The sequence below is a fragment of the Hylobates moloch genome, unplaced genomic scaffold (genome assembly GCF_009828535.3).
Source record: "Hylobates moloch isolate HMO894 unplaced genomic scaffold, HMol_V3 SCAFFOLD_1, whole genome shotgun sequence".
NCBI lineage: Eukaryota > Metazoa > Chordata > Mammalia > Primates > Hylobatidae > Hylobates > Hylobates moloch.
The window spans coordinates 138,335,508-138,353,583 of NW_026652276.1; the positions used below are offsets into that span (position 1 = coordinate 138,335,508).

The 18,076-nt window shown below is 52.7% G+C and overlaps 1 protein-coding gene across 4 annotated transcripts in view; it reads left to right on the forward strand.

The window, feature by feature from the left end:
* The window catches only part of CRHR2 (corticotropin releasing hormone receptor 2), a 48,117-nt gene that overhangs the window by 27,483 nt on the left and 2,558 nt on the right, over nucleotides 1-18,076 (forward strand). For 3 of the 4 annotated variants that reach the window (XM_058445958.1, XM_032758401.2, XM_032758400.2), the window contains 9 exons: nucleotides 5,210-5,295; nucleotides 6,884-6,993; nucleotides 7,335-7,452; nucleotides 9,664-9,817; nucleotides 10,295-10,355; nucleotides 11,872-11,944; nucleotides 16,461-16,546; nucleotides 16,759-16,894; nucleotides 17,392-17,433. In XM_058445958.1, coding sequence (XP_058301941.1) covers nucleotides 5,210-5,295; nucleotides 6,884-6,993; nucleotides 7,335-7,452; nucleotides 9,664-9,817; nucleotides 10,295-10,355; nucleotides 11,872-11,944; nucleotides 16,461-16,546; nucleotides 16,759-16,894; nucleotides 17,392-17,433 — 866 coding nt within the window. Of the gene's footprint in view, nucleotides 1-5,209; nucleotides 5,296-6,883; nucleotides 6,994-7,334; nucleotides 7,453-9,663; nucleotides 9,818-10,294; nucleotides 10,356-11,871; nucleotides 11,945-16,460; nucleotides 16,547-16,758; nucleotides 16,895-17,391; nucleotides 17,434-17,665; nucleotides 17,804-18,076 lie in introns of those variants that run through there. The other variant, XM_032758402.2, reaches the window with a different exon arrangement.

Consider the following 18,076-nt stretch of genomic DNA (forward strand, 5'->3'; position numbering starts at 1 on the left):
AGGCCATGCCTTTAGGTGTTCTCAGCCTTGTACAAAATAAGGTAAACTTCTGCTCCAGAGAACCTGGGCTGGTTAGGAAAGTACAACACCTTTATAGGGGTCAGTGAAAGAACAATCCCAGCCTAGCATGAGCCAGGCAGACACAAGCAGCTGGACCCTTGGGGAGCTGGAACAGTCATGGAAACTACCTGGAGGAGGTGGAGCTGGAGCTGGGCCTTGAAAAGGGGCATGAATTAGCTTGACCTCGATGGGGTGGGCCCATGGCCAAGTTCTGAATATCGGGTGGGAAGGCTGGTTCTTAGGAGCTCTCCGAGGTCCCCAACCTTAGAGATAGGCAGGGATGAAGAATGGAGTTGTGCTGTCCGCGGTGCTGAAAGTTCCGATCCCATGTAGTGACTTCATTCCTTCTGTAAATATTGCTTCTGGCCCTCCCCACCTCAATGTCATCACCTTCTCTCCTTTACCACTACTACTACTAGTACTACCTCTTCTTCTTCTTCTTCTTCTTCTTCTTCTTCTTCTTCTTCTTCTTCTTCTTCGTCTTCTTCCTCTTCCTCTTCTTCTTCCTCTTCCTCTTCTTCTTCCTCTTCCTCTTCTTCCTCTTCCTCTTCCTCTTCTCCTTCTCCTTCTCCTCCTCCTCCTCCTCTTCATCCTCCTTCTTCTTCTATCATTATCATCACCGTCATCATCATCACAGGGTCTCACTCTGTCACCCAGGCTGGAGTGCAGTGGCACAATCTCAGCTCACTGCAACCTCTGCCTCCCAGGCTCAAGCAATCCTCTCACTTCAGCCTTCTGAGTAGCTGAGACTACAAGAACACACCACCACGCCTGGCTTTTTTTTTTTTTTGAGAGTTGGGGTTTCATCATGTTGCTCAGGCTGGTTTCAAACTCTTGGGCTCAAGCAATTCACCCGCCTTGGTCTCCCAAAATGTTGGGATTACAGGCATGAGCCACCATATCCAGCCTCTCCCTCACTTCCTGTCCTTTTCTTTGCAAATAGCCAATGACCCCATTGCTGTGCCTTACCACAGTCCCATTAACTCTTTTCTCCATGCCTACCCCTGTCCCTTGTACTCCTTCCCCCAAAACTACCACCAAAAATAGTCCCTCATGGTCCCTGTCTCCTATGGTCCATGTCTTTCCAGAAGGTATCAGAGATAGAAGTGCCCACCATTTGAAGGTGATGTCAGGATGCTTGGAGGTGTCACAATAGCTTGGGGGTGCTAACTGGCATTTAGTAGACTGGGGAGTCTCACATAACATATAATTGATCCACCTGAGATGCCAATAACATCATAGAGTATCAATTTACTGTAATTTTTCTAAGAGGCAAAACTGAGACCAAGAGGGAAGGGACTTAGTCATGGTCACCTAGCTATCCAGGGACAAAACTACAGCTAGAATATAGGCTCTCGTGTCCCAGCCAGGCTTCAGGACCACCCCAGGTAACTGCCTGGACCAGGAACTCTTTGCAAAGTGTCAGCATCTGAAACGGGGAAAGCCCATTGTAATGGGGGATTTTTGGCAGGCCTGGGCCACTCTGGGCATGGAAACCAGGCCTCCCAGACTACAGAGTCCTGCAAGAGAAGACCCTGCCTGCATCATTCAGACCCTAATGCCCCTGGAAGCCCACACTCCACATCATCAGCACTGATCCTCAGCAGGGGCACCTGTGTTGCTATGGTAATGGGCACCCACGTCTCTGCATCCAGCCCCACAATTCTAGCCTTGCCATCAGCCCTCAGAGTGTGTGCCCAGCCATCTACATTTCCCAGGGGATGGAAGGGATTCTTTCTGTCTTACTCCCTCCTGTCCGAGGCTGTGCCTGAGGGCCCAGTGCCCTCATTCGCTACAGCAGACAGCTCCCCTGAAGAGTGGGGCACATCTGTCCTCCAGTCCTTTGATACCCAATGTCTGTAACCAGAAGCTCATCTGGAGGCAGGGCTGGGCTGCCAGAGAGGGAACTCCCCTCAAGCTTCTGCATCCCACCTGCTTTCCCAGGGGTCAGCAGGTCTGAGTCAATTTTGTTCAGCCGACATTTCCTCAATGGCTCTGTCCTGAGGGAGATCTGGTGGCTCCAATATGGCTTCTACTTACTTGTCTATCCCCAAGGAGCTCAAGTCCAGTAGCAAAGAAAAGAAGGATTAGGTCCAAAGAGATGAAGTTCATAGTGAATTACGGCAAATGCACTAAAACAGAATTTGTGTTTTTCAAACTATGGATTGTGACACAAGAGTGGACTGTGGAGTCAATTTAGTGAGTCATGATCGGTGTGTGTGAAATGAAGAGAAGACATTAGGATAGGCTGGAAAGGAAAATAGTACAGCTGTGCGCAAGCTAAATCTTGCTTTTTGAAACTGGATTCTGTGTGTGTGTGTGTGTGTGTGTGTGTGTACTGGATTATAACATAAAATGTATGTGTTATTGTGGTTCAAGGGCAATAAAGTGGAAAAACTATGTTACAAGAGAAGGGAAGGGATAGAGGAGAAAACAAAGAAAGGACTGCTTCAGACCTAGGGGTGTTGGGGATGGCTCCATGCAGGAGGTGGCATTTGAGTGTGGGGTTAAACATGGGTAGGAGTTCATCCATGAGCAGTGGGTAAGAAGGAGGAGGTGCTTTAAGTGGCGGATCCACACAAAGAGGGTATGTGCCAAGCCTATTTGTGCCAATGCCAGTGGCCATGTAGAATGCTGGAGATGGGTCAGGACAGTTAGGCTGGGACCCGGATGTCAAGGGCCTTGACTATCATGCTAAGAAATTGGACTTTATTCTTGAGAGCAATAAAGAGCCACTGATGGCTTTAAGCAGGAATCAACATGGTCAAGGTGGCAAGAAAAGAAGCAGGGAGGCGAGAGGAGAGGAGGCTGTTGTAGCAGTCCAGGCAAGAAGACTAGACAGCAGATGGAGGGATGGGCAGGAGGGGAGTTGACTCTGGAAAAAGAAAAGGAGGAGACAGAATCCATGGAACTTGGGACCCCATGGGCACTGGTGTGAGGGAGAGGAAAGTTCTCTGATTTGCAGCATTTCTATCCTGACCCCCTCCCACCTGCAAGCCCACCCCATGATCAGTGCCACCATGAGATATCATATTCGGGAAACAAGTGTTCTGAGGCGCTGTCCTCAGGGAGCCCCCACACTGATCAGAGTGCCCAGACTCACTCACCTGGACAGCTCAGGGCTGGTCATGGGGCAAGGGCTGGAGTGTGGGGCTCAGGCGGTCAGGACTGGAGGTGCTCAGGAGAGAGAGAGCTATAGAGTGGAAGCAATCAAGGAGGTCTTCCTGAAGGAAGGGGCCTAGCACTGAGCTTCAGGAAAGCCGGATAATATCTATGAACACATAGAAGATAAATTTTTCTGCCCTTTGAAGCACAGGCAGGATCCTGGTCTGCCTCACCTCACATAGACTGTTCAGAGGCACTGTAAACCCCCATCAGGGAGGGACTGTTCATTTCACAAAAGAACTTACCCTCCTTACATACTTTTACTTTTTTAGTTCAGTGACATCACCATCACTGACCCTCACAAGTTGAGGTAGCCTCTCCCTTTCATGAGCGCAAATGTTGGTAAGGAAAGATGGTCCTAGGTATCAAATTAGAGCCCACCTGGGGAGTTGGGCGCCATGCCTAGGGGTGGGGAGCAGGCTTCCTCTTCCTGAGAGTCAGAATCAGCATCAGACCAGGGCATTCCCTGACTCACTTGGCAGGGGGAGGGCAGGGCCCTGCCAGGGATGGGCCTTGGCCCAGGAGGAAGGAATAGGCCAGTCACGTCCCCGGGTTTGAAGAATGGATGAGCTCCAGGCACCAAACTAAAAAACAATTAAGCTAATAGAATCTTCCCCATTGATTTTGCTCTTCGGCAAGTGCTCCTTCCCAATTCCATTGCTTCAAACTCATCGGGCGCAACGGAAGTGGGTTTTTAAGTAACTTAATTATTTCAGAACATGCTGCTTCCAAAAACAACCTAAGGTTCCCCCTCCAGCTCTGCAAGTCTGTGCTCTGCCAGCTATTTATTTTAATTAGCTTTACATTGTATATCTAACATATGCTAAAAAGAAAAATTCACAGACAACTGCCCATTAGTCAGAGAGCTGAACCCTGGTGGAAATCACCCCCAAACAATGGAACGTTCAGCATTTGTAACCCAGCCGGGAGGTGAGAAACACACTAGTGATGAAGGTAGAGCCGAGGCAGGCTTCGAGAGCTCTGGGCCTTCTCAGGTGGGAGGGCTTCCTCCTGGTTGGAGCTGGCGTATGGGGGCGGTGGCTTAGGAGCCAGACCTTGACAGTTGGAGCTGAGATAGAGAGAAAGGCAAATGTGAGCATTTTTCAACTTTCCTACCTTCCCCCTTGACAAAACCTGCACTTTTGTGCACAGGACATTGCTGTTTGAAATGTCTTTTCACACATCGTGTTCCAACTTGAATACAGAGGCTGGTTCTTGAACATTTAGAAATATCACGCAGTGGCCTCCCAGGCAGCAGCAGCCTGAGGGCAGTGGCCCAGCCCTGAGTCCCCAGCATTCACTCATTCCTGTTTGCCACTACTTGATATGGCCTAAAGGTTAAGAACAAAAGACCTGAAGCCAGAACTTCTGGGTTTGAATCCTCTTGTCATCTTTGTATCCTTGGCCAGTAGCTTAATAATCTCTTTAGGCCTCAGTTTCCTCCTCTTTGAAATGGGTTCATATTAATGCCTACTTCATGGGGTGGTTGTGGAGATTGAATGGACATGTTTATCCACAGCAGTTAGAAGAGGAAGTGGTACATGGGAAACACATGCTATATAAATGGTAGCTATTATTAAAATGGAAGTGCTGATATTGGTGAAGTATGGACCTCATAAACATAAAACAATTGAGATGAGGATGTAAATTATGTGGCATGCTGAAAGCAGTGAATCTTCAGGCACAACCCACTCCTCACAATTGGATTCAGTTTTGAAGCACATGAACAAAATGAAAGTGTACAAAATGCTAGTCAAAGATTGTATCTAAAATAGGTTTTAGCATTCCTTTAGCTATTTTGTAAGATGAACCTTTTGTGCTATTTTCACATAAGTGACTTACATGTAAACTTTCAGATGCACATTGTATTTCCTGCCCTAGGAGAGCTGAGGTGTGTATACCTTATCCTGTGGGCACGAGGGAGCCAGGGAGGGTTCTTGAGGAGGGGAGTGAACTGACTCTTGGCAGTTGGCATTTTTTGTAGGGAATGCCTATCGAGAATGCTTGGAGAATGGGACGTGGGCCTCAAAGATCAACTACTCACAGTGTGAGCCCATTTTGGATGACAAGGTGAGTAGCCCTCACCTGCTGTGACCCCAGGCCTCACACAGGTATCTGGACTCAGGTTGAGCACAGAAGATCCCAAGGGGGGCAGACCAGTCCTTGTGTCACCCAGTCACTCCCTTCTGTACCTCCTGCCCCTGCCCCCAGTGTCCTGCCCTGTGCTCAGTGACACTGTAGGGGAGTAGAGAAGGGGGACATGGAGTCCTACCTTCAAGAGAGCTTGGGCTGCTAAAGGACAAAGCCAAGGTGGCATGTGACACAAAAAGGGAATGACCGTGTAATCAATGCTCCCAACATCTTAGAGGCTGTGTGACTGCACACCTTCCTCTCCCTCTGGGCCTCAGTTTCCCTATCTGGCATTCTGATTCTGTGACTCCACATGGAAACAAATGCAGCCCCCCAAGGGCTGTCCCCATGGGAAGCTGGGTCCTGCTCTGCCTCTCTGGAGCCCTGCTCCAGCTCTCGCTCTGGAATTCAATTCGGTGCTTCTGAGGCACCAAACTCCTCTCCTTAAGGCTACGCCTCATTCCTGACCTGAAAGAATACATCTCAGCTCCATCCCCTCCTCATTACCCAGCACAGTCCTCAGTGGGGCTGGGACTTTGCCCCAAATGAAGTCCAAATTGAGAGGGAAAAACATTCCCCCGGCCTGAGAAAGGGATTCTGCAAAATGTGAGCCACAGGGGTTCTGCAGGAAGGCCACTCAATGGGCAGGGGGGCCTCCAGCCCTCGGTCCTCACCTCCACTCTCTCTGCCCCTCCAGCAGTGGAGAATCAACACAGTGGGTGGGTAGGGAGGAGGAGTGGCTCTCCCTGGCAGGAAGGAGTATTTCATCACTAACTTTGTTTCAAATTGCCAACACTTGGTGATAATTAAAAGTCAACTGACTTTTATTCAGTTTGGATAGAATTTCTAAATTCTCTATAGACAGTTCACCCCCTCGTGTGGTCTCCAGGGCAGACGAATCTCAATGTACCCCACCCCAGGCCTCCTAGAGGCCATTGCTTCTGAGATAGGGTGGCAGGTTGGCCCCATTGTACAGACATCAAAACTGAGGTCCAGAGATAAAAATCAACTCACCCTCAGTCACTCAGCCAGCTGGGATCTGGGCTGAGACTAAACTCAGGAGAGGCATTCTAGAGTCTAGAATTTTTAAAAAGAATCTATACCCATACCTCTCAAAACGTGCCCCCAAAAATGCATGTTGGCTCCAGGCACAGTGGCACATGTCTGTAGTCCCAGCTACTTGAGAGGCTGAGGTGGGAGGATTGCTTCAGGCCTGCAGATCAAGGCTGCGGTGCACTATGATCACACATGTGAACAGCCACTGGACCCCAGCTTGGGCAACAGAGTGATACCCCATCTTTAAAAAAATAAAAATAAATGTATGTTGGAAGGCCTGACCACAGCCATTTATAACAACAAGAGCCACCCAGGGCCAATAGGAACAAACTCTAAGAGCCAGGCCTGGCAATGACACCTGGAATACTTCTGCCCCCAAGGTCAGGACACAGAGGTGGCCATGGCTGGAGTACCCAGCCCCACCCCCATGTGCCCATGCCCCCATCTGCCCTGCCCATGTCTGTCTGTCCAGCAGAGGAAGTATGACCTGCACTACCGCATTGCCCTAGTCGTCAACTACCTGGGCCACTGCATATCTGTGGCAGCCCTGGTGGCTGCCTTCCTGCTCTTCCTGGCCCTGCGGTGAGTCCACACTTCAACCTTGCTTTCTCCTCATCCCCCCTCCTACGGCACCCCCTTCACCTCTCCCAGACACTCTCACCTCCATTCTGGGGCCCAGCAGATAAAAGGGCCAGTGGAGAAAGGGGGGTTTGGGTGGGGTGCCAGGGCATGGGTCACCAGCAGGCATGTGGGGTGCAGAGTGGGAGCTGGACTCAGAGGCCCAACTGTGGTCACCATGGGTGGGAAGTGGCTCCTAGTGCAGCCCTGCCCTCATCCCAGGCTGAGTCTCTACCTGGCCTCAGGGGGAACCCAGCCCAGTTGACCCCTGACCCTGGCTGACCCTTGACCTGCACCTCCCACAGGAGCATCCGCTGTCTGCGGAATGTGATTCACTGGAACCTCATCACCACCTTTATCCTGCGAAATGTCATGTGGTTCCTGCTGCAGCTCATTGACCATGAAGTGCACGAGAGCAATGAGGTCACTGCTCAGGGAGACTCGGGACTAGACCTGGGGGGCTCTGGGCTCCGGGGGCACCCATCTCTCTGGTCTCTGCTTGGACCCCTCCTTTGACGGGAAGTTCACTACCTACTAAAGCAGCCCTCTACTTGGGCAGCTTTTACTCTTACAAGCTCTTCCTAAGGTTGAGCTTCTGCATCTCCACCCCATTCTTGCCCCCCCTCTGAGAACAGATCCCTTCTGCTCTCTCCAGGCTCTGAGACAGACCCCTTGGAGATTTGCACATAGAGACTGATGTTCACCAGTCCCCGTTACTCTCAGCTGGTGACACCTGACTTTCTGGCTGCTTCTTGGCTGACCCATGGCCAGAATGCTCTCATCTGGGCTGTGGCTCAGGTGCAAAACCAGACCTGAGCTTACCTCTACCCTAGCCATTGTCCCACCAGAGCTGGGCTGGGAGGAGCAGGAAGCTGCCAGGCTGGGAGCTTCACAAAGCTGACTCTAGACATATTTATCCTAGTCCACTCCTCATCTTGTGGGTTCAGGTGCCCTCAAAGACGCCTTTGAGAAAAGGAGGCTAGAACTAACCTCTGTTGAGCTTTCTTTCACTTAATCCCAGTGAGACCAGCAGGGATCATTTTTCCCATTACATAGACATGGAAACTGAGACTCACAGAGGTTAAGTGACTCACCAAGGTCACATGCAGTGATGATACCCCTACATAAGGGGCTATCCCACATGCTAACTGTCCACTCTGGATTTCTGTCCATTGCTGTGTACTGTGTCCAAGCCATTGTGAAACTGTAGACTAGTCTTGGGCCATCACAGAGCCCTGTGGCACACCAACAGAGACTTCTCAGTACATTTCCTTTGGGTGGGCTGTGCCTGAGCAGACACCAGCCTGGTGTGATCCATAACATGGCCCCACATAGAACCCTGCCTCAGAACCAAACAGGTTCACTCAAGTTGAGGGTGCCTTCCAGCTCCAACGTAGGCTTGTGCTAATAGGACATCATCAACCACGGACGAAAAGTAGGGTTGGGAGGAGGGGCTTGGTAGCTTCCCACCTCAGCAGGACTTTCTCAGAAAAACGGAGACAGACAGCCACAGGGACAGTGCAGGGAAGCCCAGAAGCAGCCAACAGCTCAGCACAGGAGGGTTATCTGAGAACTGGGGCTGTCAGAGCCAGACAGAGAGGATGGGCTGTGTGCAGAAGCAGAGCCCCTGATACACAGCTCCCCGGACCTTGAGCTGGCTCCATCATTCCCCATGTCCTAGCCTTGGCTCTCAAGGTGCCCTGGGGATGAGCCTGTGGGGAAGATGACCAGGTGGGGTCTGTTGAGAGGAGCTCTAGCCTGGAAGCCCATGGCCTAGACCCTGGCCCTGCTGTGGCCCACTGCGTGGCTCTAAAGGGGCAGGGTCTTGCCCTCTCTGCCTCCTTTGGGAAGGTAGCCTTGGTGCTTGGGGAAGGTAGCCTTGCTCAGAGGGACAGGGACAAATTCCCCTCTGCTGGGAAGGCACGAAAACACAGCAGGCACAACAACAGCCACAACACCGCTACCTTCGTGCCTGTCTTTGCCATCCTCTATCTCCTTCAACCACCCTGGAAGGCAGGGTGACTTTTTGAGGTTCAGAGAGGTGCAGTGACTTGCTGGGGGCCGTGTACTTTGCAAGTCTCCCACCAGAGCTAGTAATGATTGTGCCAAGTCCAGAAGTTCCCAAACCCAGAGTCTTTGGAGAATCCCCTCCTTGGCCACAGCCCCACTTCATACACCCTTGACTCACTTTACTCGCTTTTATTTTTTCATTTTTTTCTAAATGAAATTCCATATCCCATCCCCAAAAGGAAGCAGGTCTGACTTGCTATGGATTGACAAAGACTCAAAAAAACTAAAATGAAAACACAACAAGCTGGTTGAATTCCAGCCTCTGCCTACAGAAAGCTCAGAGCCAGACTCTCGCTCTCTTTACTAGAAAGAAAAATTAGAAAGAGTTAGACAGAAGTTAAAAAAACACACTGGCCCCAGTGGAGAATGGCACCTTAACTTAATCTGAAAGAGTGAAAAAGCACTGGAGAAGGATGAGGCTTTTCAGAGTGGGGTTCGCTGGTATTTGATGGCATGTCCACGAACCCCCTTTGGGAAGCCCTGTGTCTTGTTGCCCTGCCTGGGGATGGGTATGTCCTGCCTGGTCCCCAGGCAGCCTCCCGACAGCCTCTGCCCTGCACACAGGTCTGGTGCCGCTGCATCACCACCATCTTCAACTACTTCGTGGTGACCAACTTCTTCTGGATGTTTGTGGAAGGCTGCTACCTGCACACAGCCATCGTCATGACCTACTCCACTGAGCGCCTGCGCAAGTGGCTCTTCCTCTTCATCGGATGGTGTGAGGGTCCCGGGGGCAGCAGGGCCTAGTTGGGGGGAGGACTTCTCACCAGGCCATTTCCCTTCGTCTTGGGTCCAAGGACCAGAGCCTGGCCCTACCCTCCACCCCCAGCGCAGTCCCATGGATGCAGCTACTTCCCTCCATGCTGGTGAGGCACAAACAAAGGATCCCTCCAAAGGATATTCCTCAAATAGCTCTTCTCCCCCTGCCAGGAAGGACCTGTCCAAAGGCCTTTGTCTCTGGCTCAGAAACTGGCTGGCTCTACTTCTCTATCACAAAATCACACATCCCTGCTTGGAGAGAGGGGCAGGGGCATGGGCCAGGGGTAGAGGGACAGGGCTCCCCTGGGGTTATGGGTGGCCTGCTGTTGGAAGAGTAAAAACATGATCCTAGCCCTGTTGTGGTACCCCGCGGTATGTCCTACAAGAAGGTCCCTGTCCATCTGTCCCCTGCAGCCCAAGTCTGTCCTTCTTTCAGGCATCCCCTTCCCCATCATCGTCGCCTGGGCCATCGGCAAGCTCTACTATGAGAATGAACAGTAAGTGGATGGGCCAGCCATGGGGGGTCATGGGGAAGGGCATGGGGGTGTTAGGACAGGTCAGCCTTGGGCTCTGACCAAGCTGTAGAGCAGGAATTGTAGCCACACCTAGACAGATCCACGTTCCTGTTGTCCTTAAACTGAAAAAAATAGCCCTGCACTTAGAGGTATTCACGTGGTAGGGCTCAAGGAACTTTGCTGAATTAAGTTAGGAATTGTGGTTCCTTGAAGTGCCCCCCCCCCAACCCAATGCATGACCCCTTTGGTCTTTGTAAGGCTTTCTCAGACTTAGATGTGGCAGCTCTGGCGTGGGGTATGTGGTAGGGGCCAAGGCCGCACATGACATCCAGAGCTGTCCATGAGCATTTAAAGAGTCCATGAGCATTTAACAGAGCTTGTTTTTTTTTCTGAAGTCTCAGTCTCTGCCTGGGTGCAGTGTCCCATCCTGAGGTTCTCCCTATGCCAGAGGCTGTGATATGCTGAGCCACAGCCCAAATGACAGCAACTCTGGCCATGGGTCAGCCAAGGAGCAGCCAGAAAGTCAGGTGTCACCAGCTGAGAGCAGCGGGGACTGGGGAACATCAGCCTGTATGCAAACCTCCAAGGGGTCTGTCTCAGAGCCTGGAGAGAGCAGAGGGGATCTGTTCTCAGCGTGGGGCAAGAATGGAGTAGAGTTCCAGGAGCTCAACATTAGGAAGAGCTTGTAAGAGTAAAAGCTGCCAAGAAGAAGAGGGCTGCCTTGGTAGGTGGTGAGCTTCCTGTCAAAGCAGGGGTCCAAGCAGAGACCAGAAACCCTGGGAGACAGGGAGAATCCTATCTGAGGCAGGTCTGCACTGGATGACCTCCAAGATTTCAGAGGAATGAGTTCCCCAAAGTTGATGGCCCCTCCCTGTGGTCCAGTAGTTACTGGCTGACCCAGACCCTAAAGCATTTCCCCTGACCAGCATCCCAAGAGAATGAATTAAGCCTCTGGCAGCCAGTGAGGCCAGCCAGGCAGCAGCTCCCCTCACTGGGTGCACAAGCATTGGCTCAAAGACGCAAAATCCCAGGCTGGAGGTAGGAAGGCTCCACTTCCACATCTGCTGCTTTGTGTGGCCGAGTGAGTGCCTGGCACACGGAACAGCGGGTTTCAAGCAATATGGGAACAGGTGGCCTAAGGCAATTGGCCCTGGGCCAGCAAGGGGGAGCCCAGCTCTCCCTTTATTCCTGTGCCTCCTGCATGCGCAGTCCTATGCCTAGCAGTCTGCAATGGGGCTGGCGAAAGAGGAGGAGAAAGAGACCCATGGCCTGTCCTCAGTCGGGCTGGAGAGATCAGACCCACCACGTAGGGCAAAAGACAGCCTGGTGGGCGAGGGCGGTCAGTGGAGCTGGTATTTCCACCAAGGCTTTCTGGGAAGGGGCAGTCCTGGAGGTTGGGTCTCAGGAAGGGTAAAGCCGGAGGACCCTGGGCCCAAGTCTGGGGGGGGGCCCCCAGTTCCAGCTCAGCAGGCCCCCTACAGCCACCCCATCTTCGCAGGTGCTGGTTTGGCAAGGAGCCCGGCGACCTGGTGGACTACATCTACCAAGGCCCGATCATTCTCGTGCTCCTGGTAAGTCCTCAGCGGTGGCTGGGATGGGGCTTGGTGCCAAGAGGACAGAAGAGGGCCCACCCAGGCAGAGATGCTGGGAAAGATGTGGCATGGGCAGCCCTGCGCACACACTCTATATGCCACCCCCATACCCTGTCCATGCCACCCTGTGCCCCAGCACCACCCAGCCTTCCCTTCCTCATGCTTGATGCCCTGGCGCAGCCCCACACCACTCTGGTGACCTCAAGGCTCTTTCTCTGGGAGGAGAAAGGATCTGATGGGTAGACTTCCTGTGCCCTCCCGGTTTGACACTGTACAATGCTGAGACGGTCAGGTGAGCAGGCAGCTGGTGACAAGAGAAGAGTGTGTGGGCTTCTGTTCATTCCAGACCTACGTTCCCCTTGGCCCCCAGTGACCCTCTCCAGGTCCAGCCCACCACCCCCAACCTGAAGCGGTGAATACCGGGATGAAGCATAATGAGCAATTGTTCCTTGCCCAGCTCCCCGCCCTTTGCCAAATGTATTTGCATCTAAGGTATAATTGCCACACATCTTTAATCCACAATGAGCTTTAAGAGAGAGTTTAAGTAGAGGCTGCATTCTGCAAAAGGAACCCATTATATATCATACCTTTAAAAAAAAGAGAGAGAAAGAAAGAAAGACATACAAAAAAGCCCCGTAAGAAACTGGCATTTATGTAAGACTTATTTCAGGCTCAGTAATTTCAGGCTCCTGTATGTACCGGCTTCCTTAAAGGGCCACAGTTCCTTCTGGGAGACTCAGCGAGAGTACCATCTCCTGCTGCACACAGAAGGTGCCTGGTGGGGCTTTCTTTTATCTACCTTGGAGACAATTATTACTTATCTGTTTTATTTTCTTACTCTCCTTTTTCTGTAACTTCGGGTTTCATTTGACCTCCATCTTTGGAGTGTCCTTGATATATGTGAACTGATGACGACTAGGAAGGTTTTTCACCCACTGCTGGAAATTCCACCATCAGGGCTTGGTTCACTTCAGAGGCAGAAGCCAGGTTTTGTCAGCAGCTAGTAGGATTGTCCTTGGACTCCCAGCTGCAGTGAGTCACTCACCCCTCAGTGTGTACGGAAACCCCATGAGATCCTTTCCCTCCCAACCAGCTGCCAAGGGCCTTCCTGGAGGAATAAGGCTTTTGATGAGCCTGGAACTGAGCCAAGGAAGGCTGGCCTGGATGGGGGACCAATGGTGGCAGAGAGTGAGCCCCAACTGTAAAGATGTTGGACGGGAAATGCCAAGAGAAAGGGAGGCGAGGAATGCAAGAGCTCAGTGTCAAGACCCAGCTCCCTGCTTCCTCTTCCAGACCCCTTCTCTGGCTCCAACCCTGCATCTGTGCTCACGAGCCCTTTCCTTCTTTCCTTTGGGCCCAGCTCTTTGCACCAACAGGGGCTTCCAGATTCCAAGCTGAGCCCTTCCAGAAGCCCTATCTACATTATTTCCAACCCTTGCATGCTCAAGTCCTAAAAGAAGTAGGGTTATGCTCTCCATTTTACATTGGAAGAAGCCGAGAGAGATGAAGTGGCTTGCCCAAGGTCACCACTAATAGCTAGCGGAGCTGAGGCTCAAAGGCAGGTCTCCTTTGTCCCCACCATCTGCCTGTTGTCCTCGAGGTTGGACACGTGTTTGGTGTTCCTGCCATCCCTACACTCCCCAGCAGCTCACAGCTGCATTTCTGCTGCTAAGAGACACTCACTTATTTCTGGTTCTGAGAAGTGAATCAGGTGGTTGAGTTTGCAGGAAGCCTGACTTCTTGCTGGCGTTGTCACTGTTGGTGTCATGGGAAAGGATTGGCAGTCACTAGGCCAAACACAGGTCTTAGTGCTCTGTGTGACTATTTCAGCCCATGCTGATCTTCTAAGGCAAGCTCTGTGGTTAGCCCTCTTGGGGGCAGACAAGGAAGCAGGAGCTCATGAGGTTAAGCAACTTACCCAAGGCCACACAACTGCAAATTGGAACAGTCAAAATTTGAGCCATGAGACTAGGACTTGGTGCTTCAGTTCATTTGGGAGGGGGGCCTCATCTTCAATTCTTAGCCCATCTGCCATTTCTCCAGGTCTTTCTGACACCTTAGGAAAGATGTCATCTCCCCCAACCCCTCCAGGCCCCCAGCTAGGCCACAAGCCCTCTGCAAGCAGGGGCTGTGACTGCCTGTCCACTTCGCCATCGCTGATGCCTGGCTCAGAGCCTGACACATGGTCCATTGATTCATTGAATGAATGAACAATTAAATAAAACCAGAAACAGGCTGAACGAGGGCAGGGTACAATAGACAGTTCTTACAAAAGAACTGGAGTGTGTTTTTAGCAGGGAAGTAGAGTCCAAGAATGGAAAGCCGGAGAGCTCAGTGTGGGCAGGGTGACCAGAAGGCTCCCTGGAGAGAGAGGAAGGTACCTGTGGTGGTGTGAAGGGGGAGGCTGGGAAACAGGCTCAAAGGAAAGAAGGATTTTCAGGTTACATAGACCCAAGCTGAGATGAGTGGGGCCACATAACTAAATGCCTGCCAAGTGTAAGGATGGAGACAAGGCCTTGGTTGCTAGGTAGATGGATGGAGATGGATGGGCCAGTGGATGGGCAGATAAAAGAGTAGGTGGATAACTGAGTGGGTTGGTTATTGGGCAGGTAGATGGATGGGTAGATGGATGGGTACGTGGATGGATAGATAAAAGAGTAGGTGGATAATTGAATGAATTGGTTGTTGGGTAGATGGATGGATGGATGGAAGGAAGGAAGGATGGATGGATGGATGGATGGATGGATGGATGGATGGATGGATAAAAGTAGGTGGGTAATTGAATGAATTGGTTGGTAGGTAAGTGGATGGATGGATGGATGAATAAAAGTGGGTGGATAATTGAATTGATTAGTGGGTTGATGGATGTTGGACGATCGATATTGAATTCAAGAAAATGTGGCAGAAATGAGAATATATTTTGATTCCAACAGTTTCTACTCTCAGGGAAGTCAGGAAGAATCAGAAAAGGTCAAATACTTTGTATTACTTGTATGAGAAAATTAGGATTCACTTATATGTTAAGGTGACTTGTGTCCCATGATCCAGGGGAATATGCCGGAGACCCAGGAGCTGGAAATTAGGTGAGCCCTAGGAGAAAGCTGGGGGTATCAGGTCATGGCAGCCCCGCTAAAGGCTTTCCACCCCCAGCCCTCCCTGGGACCCCCAGGCCATACCACTATGTGGTAAGAGAGCAGCAGGCAGTGGCTGAGGTGGGGCGTGAGCTCTCCCTGCCCCTAGGGCTACCCGAAAGCTTGTGGGGAGCATCCAGAGGCTACAGATTGACAGTCTCAGGATACCTGCCTGTATCCTGTGTCCCTCCTCTCCCAGCCAGGATTCAGAACTTGGGAGGGTTAGAAGGGCCCAGCCCAAGCTTAAGAAGCAATGGATTTTCTTGACAGAGCGTCAGAGGTGTGTGTGTGTGTGTGAGTGGGTGTGCACACACGAGCCAGCAGACACCCATGGGCTAACATGTGTCTCCCTCTGGCCCACGAGCACTTTGTCAGGAAACAGCCCCACTGTGTCAGGCCGACACGCACTCCCTTGCCTGCCTGCCTATGCTCCGAGGCAGGTGAAGAGAAACACAGATGTGCCGGGGCCCCAGATCCATGCTCACGCATGCACACGCTCTATGAGGCTAACACACTTGCACAAGTGCTTAAAGGATAGACCCACAGACCCACACCGCAGCTCCTAGGGGACAACACAGTCACAGTCACAGCTGATACAGATGAACAGGCACTCACAGGCCCATGGGGACCCACACCCAGCAGGGAGTGGCTGTGGAGCCACACAGGCCGGTTCCAGGGCCAGGGGCTGGGTGGGGAGGCGCTGGTGCTGAGGGAAAACTCAGAATGAAAATAAATGAGGCCCTTCCTGGGGCCTCAGAACCAGCCCCACAGCCCATCCATCTTCCCTGTCTAGGGTGCCTATGAAGGCTCTGGAGTTCCTGGGCACAGGGGCGGGATGCTGGCAGATTAATCACTCATTCGGCAACTGAGTTCTTAATCCCTCCATCTGGCCTTGTCCGCCCCACCATGGCAGTGCTGTCCTCAGTCAGAAGGACCTCAGGCCGACCTAGAGCCAGTGACAGTGCAAGGGACTCAGAGAGCCCCTCAGTCAACAAGTAGGGACCCCGTGGCAGAGAGGGGAAGGGGGCTTCTGTAGGGTCCCTATGCAGGGGAGAGGGCTGGGGGCTTTCTCAGCCTCAGAGGGCGTGCCCTGTGCTCTCAGTCATGACCCACAGAGGCTGCCGCCTTTCCTCCTCAGGCCTGGCCTGGAGACACAGGCCCTGGAAAATGGGGCTGTCTCCCCATCCTGGCGAGGGAGGAGCACAGGCCTTGGGATGCTGGCAGGTGCTAGGGGGACAGGTAGGATAGGTGTGTGCATGGGACATGGGTTTCCAGGGGGCTGTGGGGAAGGGGGCTGCTTCTCGGCTCATCTCAAACATGTGCTCCTTCCTTTTCCCTCTTTCCCATGCCCGCCCTCCCTCCAGATCAATTTCGTATTTCTGTTCAACATCGTCAGGATCCTAATGACAAAGTTACGTGCGTCCACCACATCCGAGACAATCCAGTACAGGTACATGAGGGGATGCCTTGACCCCGCAACGGGGAGAGGAGGAGGTCATCGGGCCATCCCCCTGCTTCGTGGCAGAGCCCTCTGCCCCAGGCCTCACCCAGGGAGCTCGCTCAAGCTCCCGGAAGAAACACCGCCACTGTCTCCCGCTGTCCCACCGGGTGAGGCCCTGCCTGCCGCATAGGCTCAGACCTGTGTCCACCTCTCGCCCCCAGGAAGGCAGTGAAGGCCACCCTGGTGCTCCTGCCCCTCCTGGGCATCACCTACATGCTCTTCTTCGTCAATCCCGGGGAGGACGACCTGTCACAGATCGTGTTCATCTATTTCAACTCCTTCCTGCAGTCGTTCCAGGTGGGGCCTGTGACCAGATGGGGCCCCACAGTGAGCTTTCCTGAGGCTGCTCTGGCAGTCATCCCCTCACTAAGAAGGTCCCGTGGGACTGGCACACCCATGGCTCAGTTACATCCACAGAGTTAGAAGCCTTTACACGCTCAGCCTGAGCCTGGCCGGTCATCCCCATCCCAGCCTGGGTCTGTGTCCTACCAGCCCACACCTACTGTCCCAGCACCTGTTCTGAGGATGCAGGCAGCCCGGCCAAATGCCCTGGGACGGGTCACACAATATTGAGGAGACTGGAGTCTGCCTGGCTCCAGGCCTGTGACCACTGCTCACTCAGAGTGGACCGTGGAATATCTGCACCTTGAGGCTAGGACCCCACCCAGCTCTGACTCCAGGGGTTCCTGGGTCAACTTGTCCCCCCCCACCATCCTGTCCCCAATGCCACCCCACCAGGCAGAACAGCTGCTCAGGCAGGTCACTGACCACTCCCTCCTTTCCCTCCTTTCCAGGGTTTCTTCGTGTCTGTCTTCTACTGCTTCTTCAATGGAGAGGTATGAGGCCAGGCCCTCGGGGTGGCCTGGGATATCCAAGTCCTCAGACCCCACTCCAGGGCGGCTCCATTGGTGCTGCCCAGCCTTGCTGGAGTGCCAGGGAGAGGAAGGCTTGAGATACCACCCGGCCTCAGGGGAACAGGAATCCTTCTCACAGGGGCTGGAGCCAGTTTAGAAGGTCAACTATGCAGCCCCGAAATAACATGCCAGTGCCCCACACGTGCACTCAGAGAGCTGGGTGAGCAGGGAAGCCCAGGCTGCAGGGCCTCATGGAAGACAGAAGCCAGAGCAGAGGTGGTGACAGAAGGAAGCCTCCAGAAAGAGATGTGTGCCACGCAGTCAGGTCTGTATGGACTCAGGGAGCAGAAGAGAGACCAGCACATTCCCCGCTACCTGCCACAGAAAAGCCCACACACCAAGAGCAGGCTCTTGGGAGTCAGGCGGCCGTGAAGCTTGGCGCCAACCATAAGGCCCAGAGCCCCAGTGCAGCTGACGCAGGGGAGAAGCGCACTCATACCTGGGCAGGGGTGGATGAGGACATGGAGCAAAGAGCAGACACAGCCCCTAGGGCCCAGAAGCTTCCGAACACTCCAGAGGAATGCACTTGCCTGTCTCTGCACAGGGCACTGGCGAGGTGTCTATG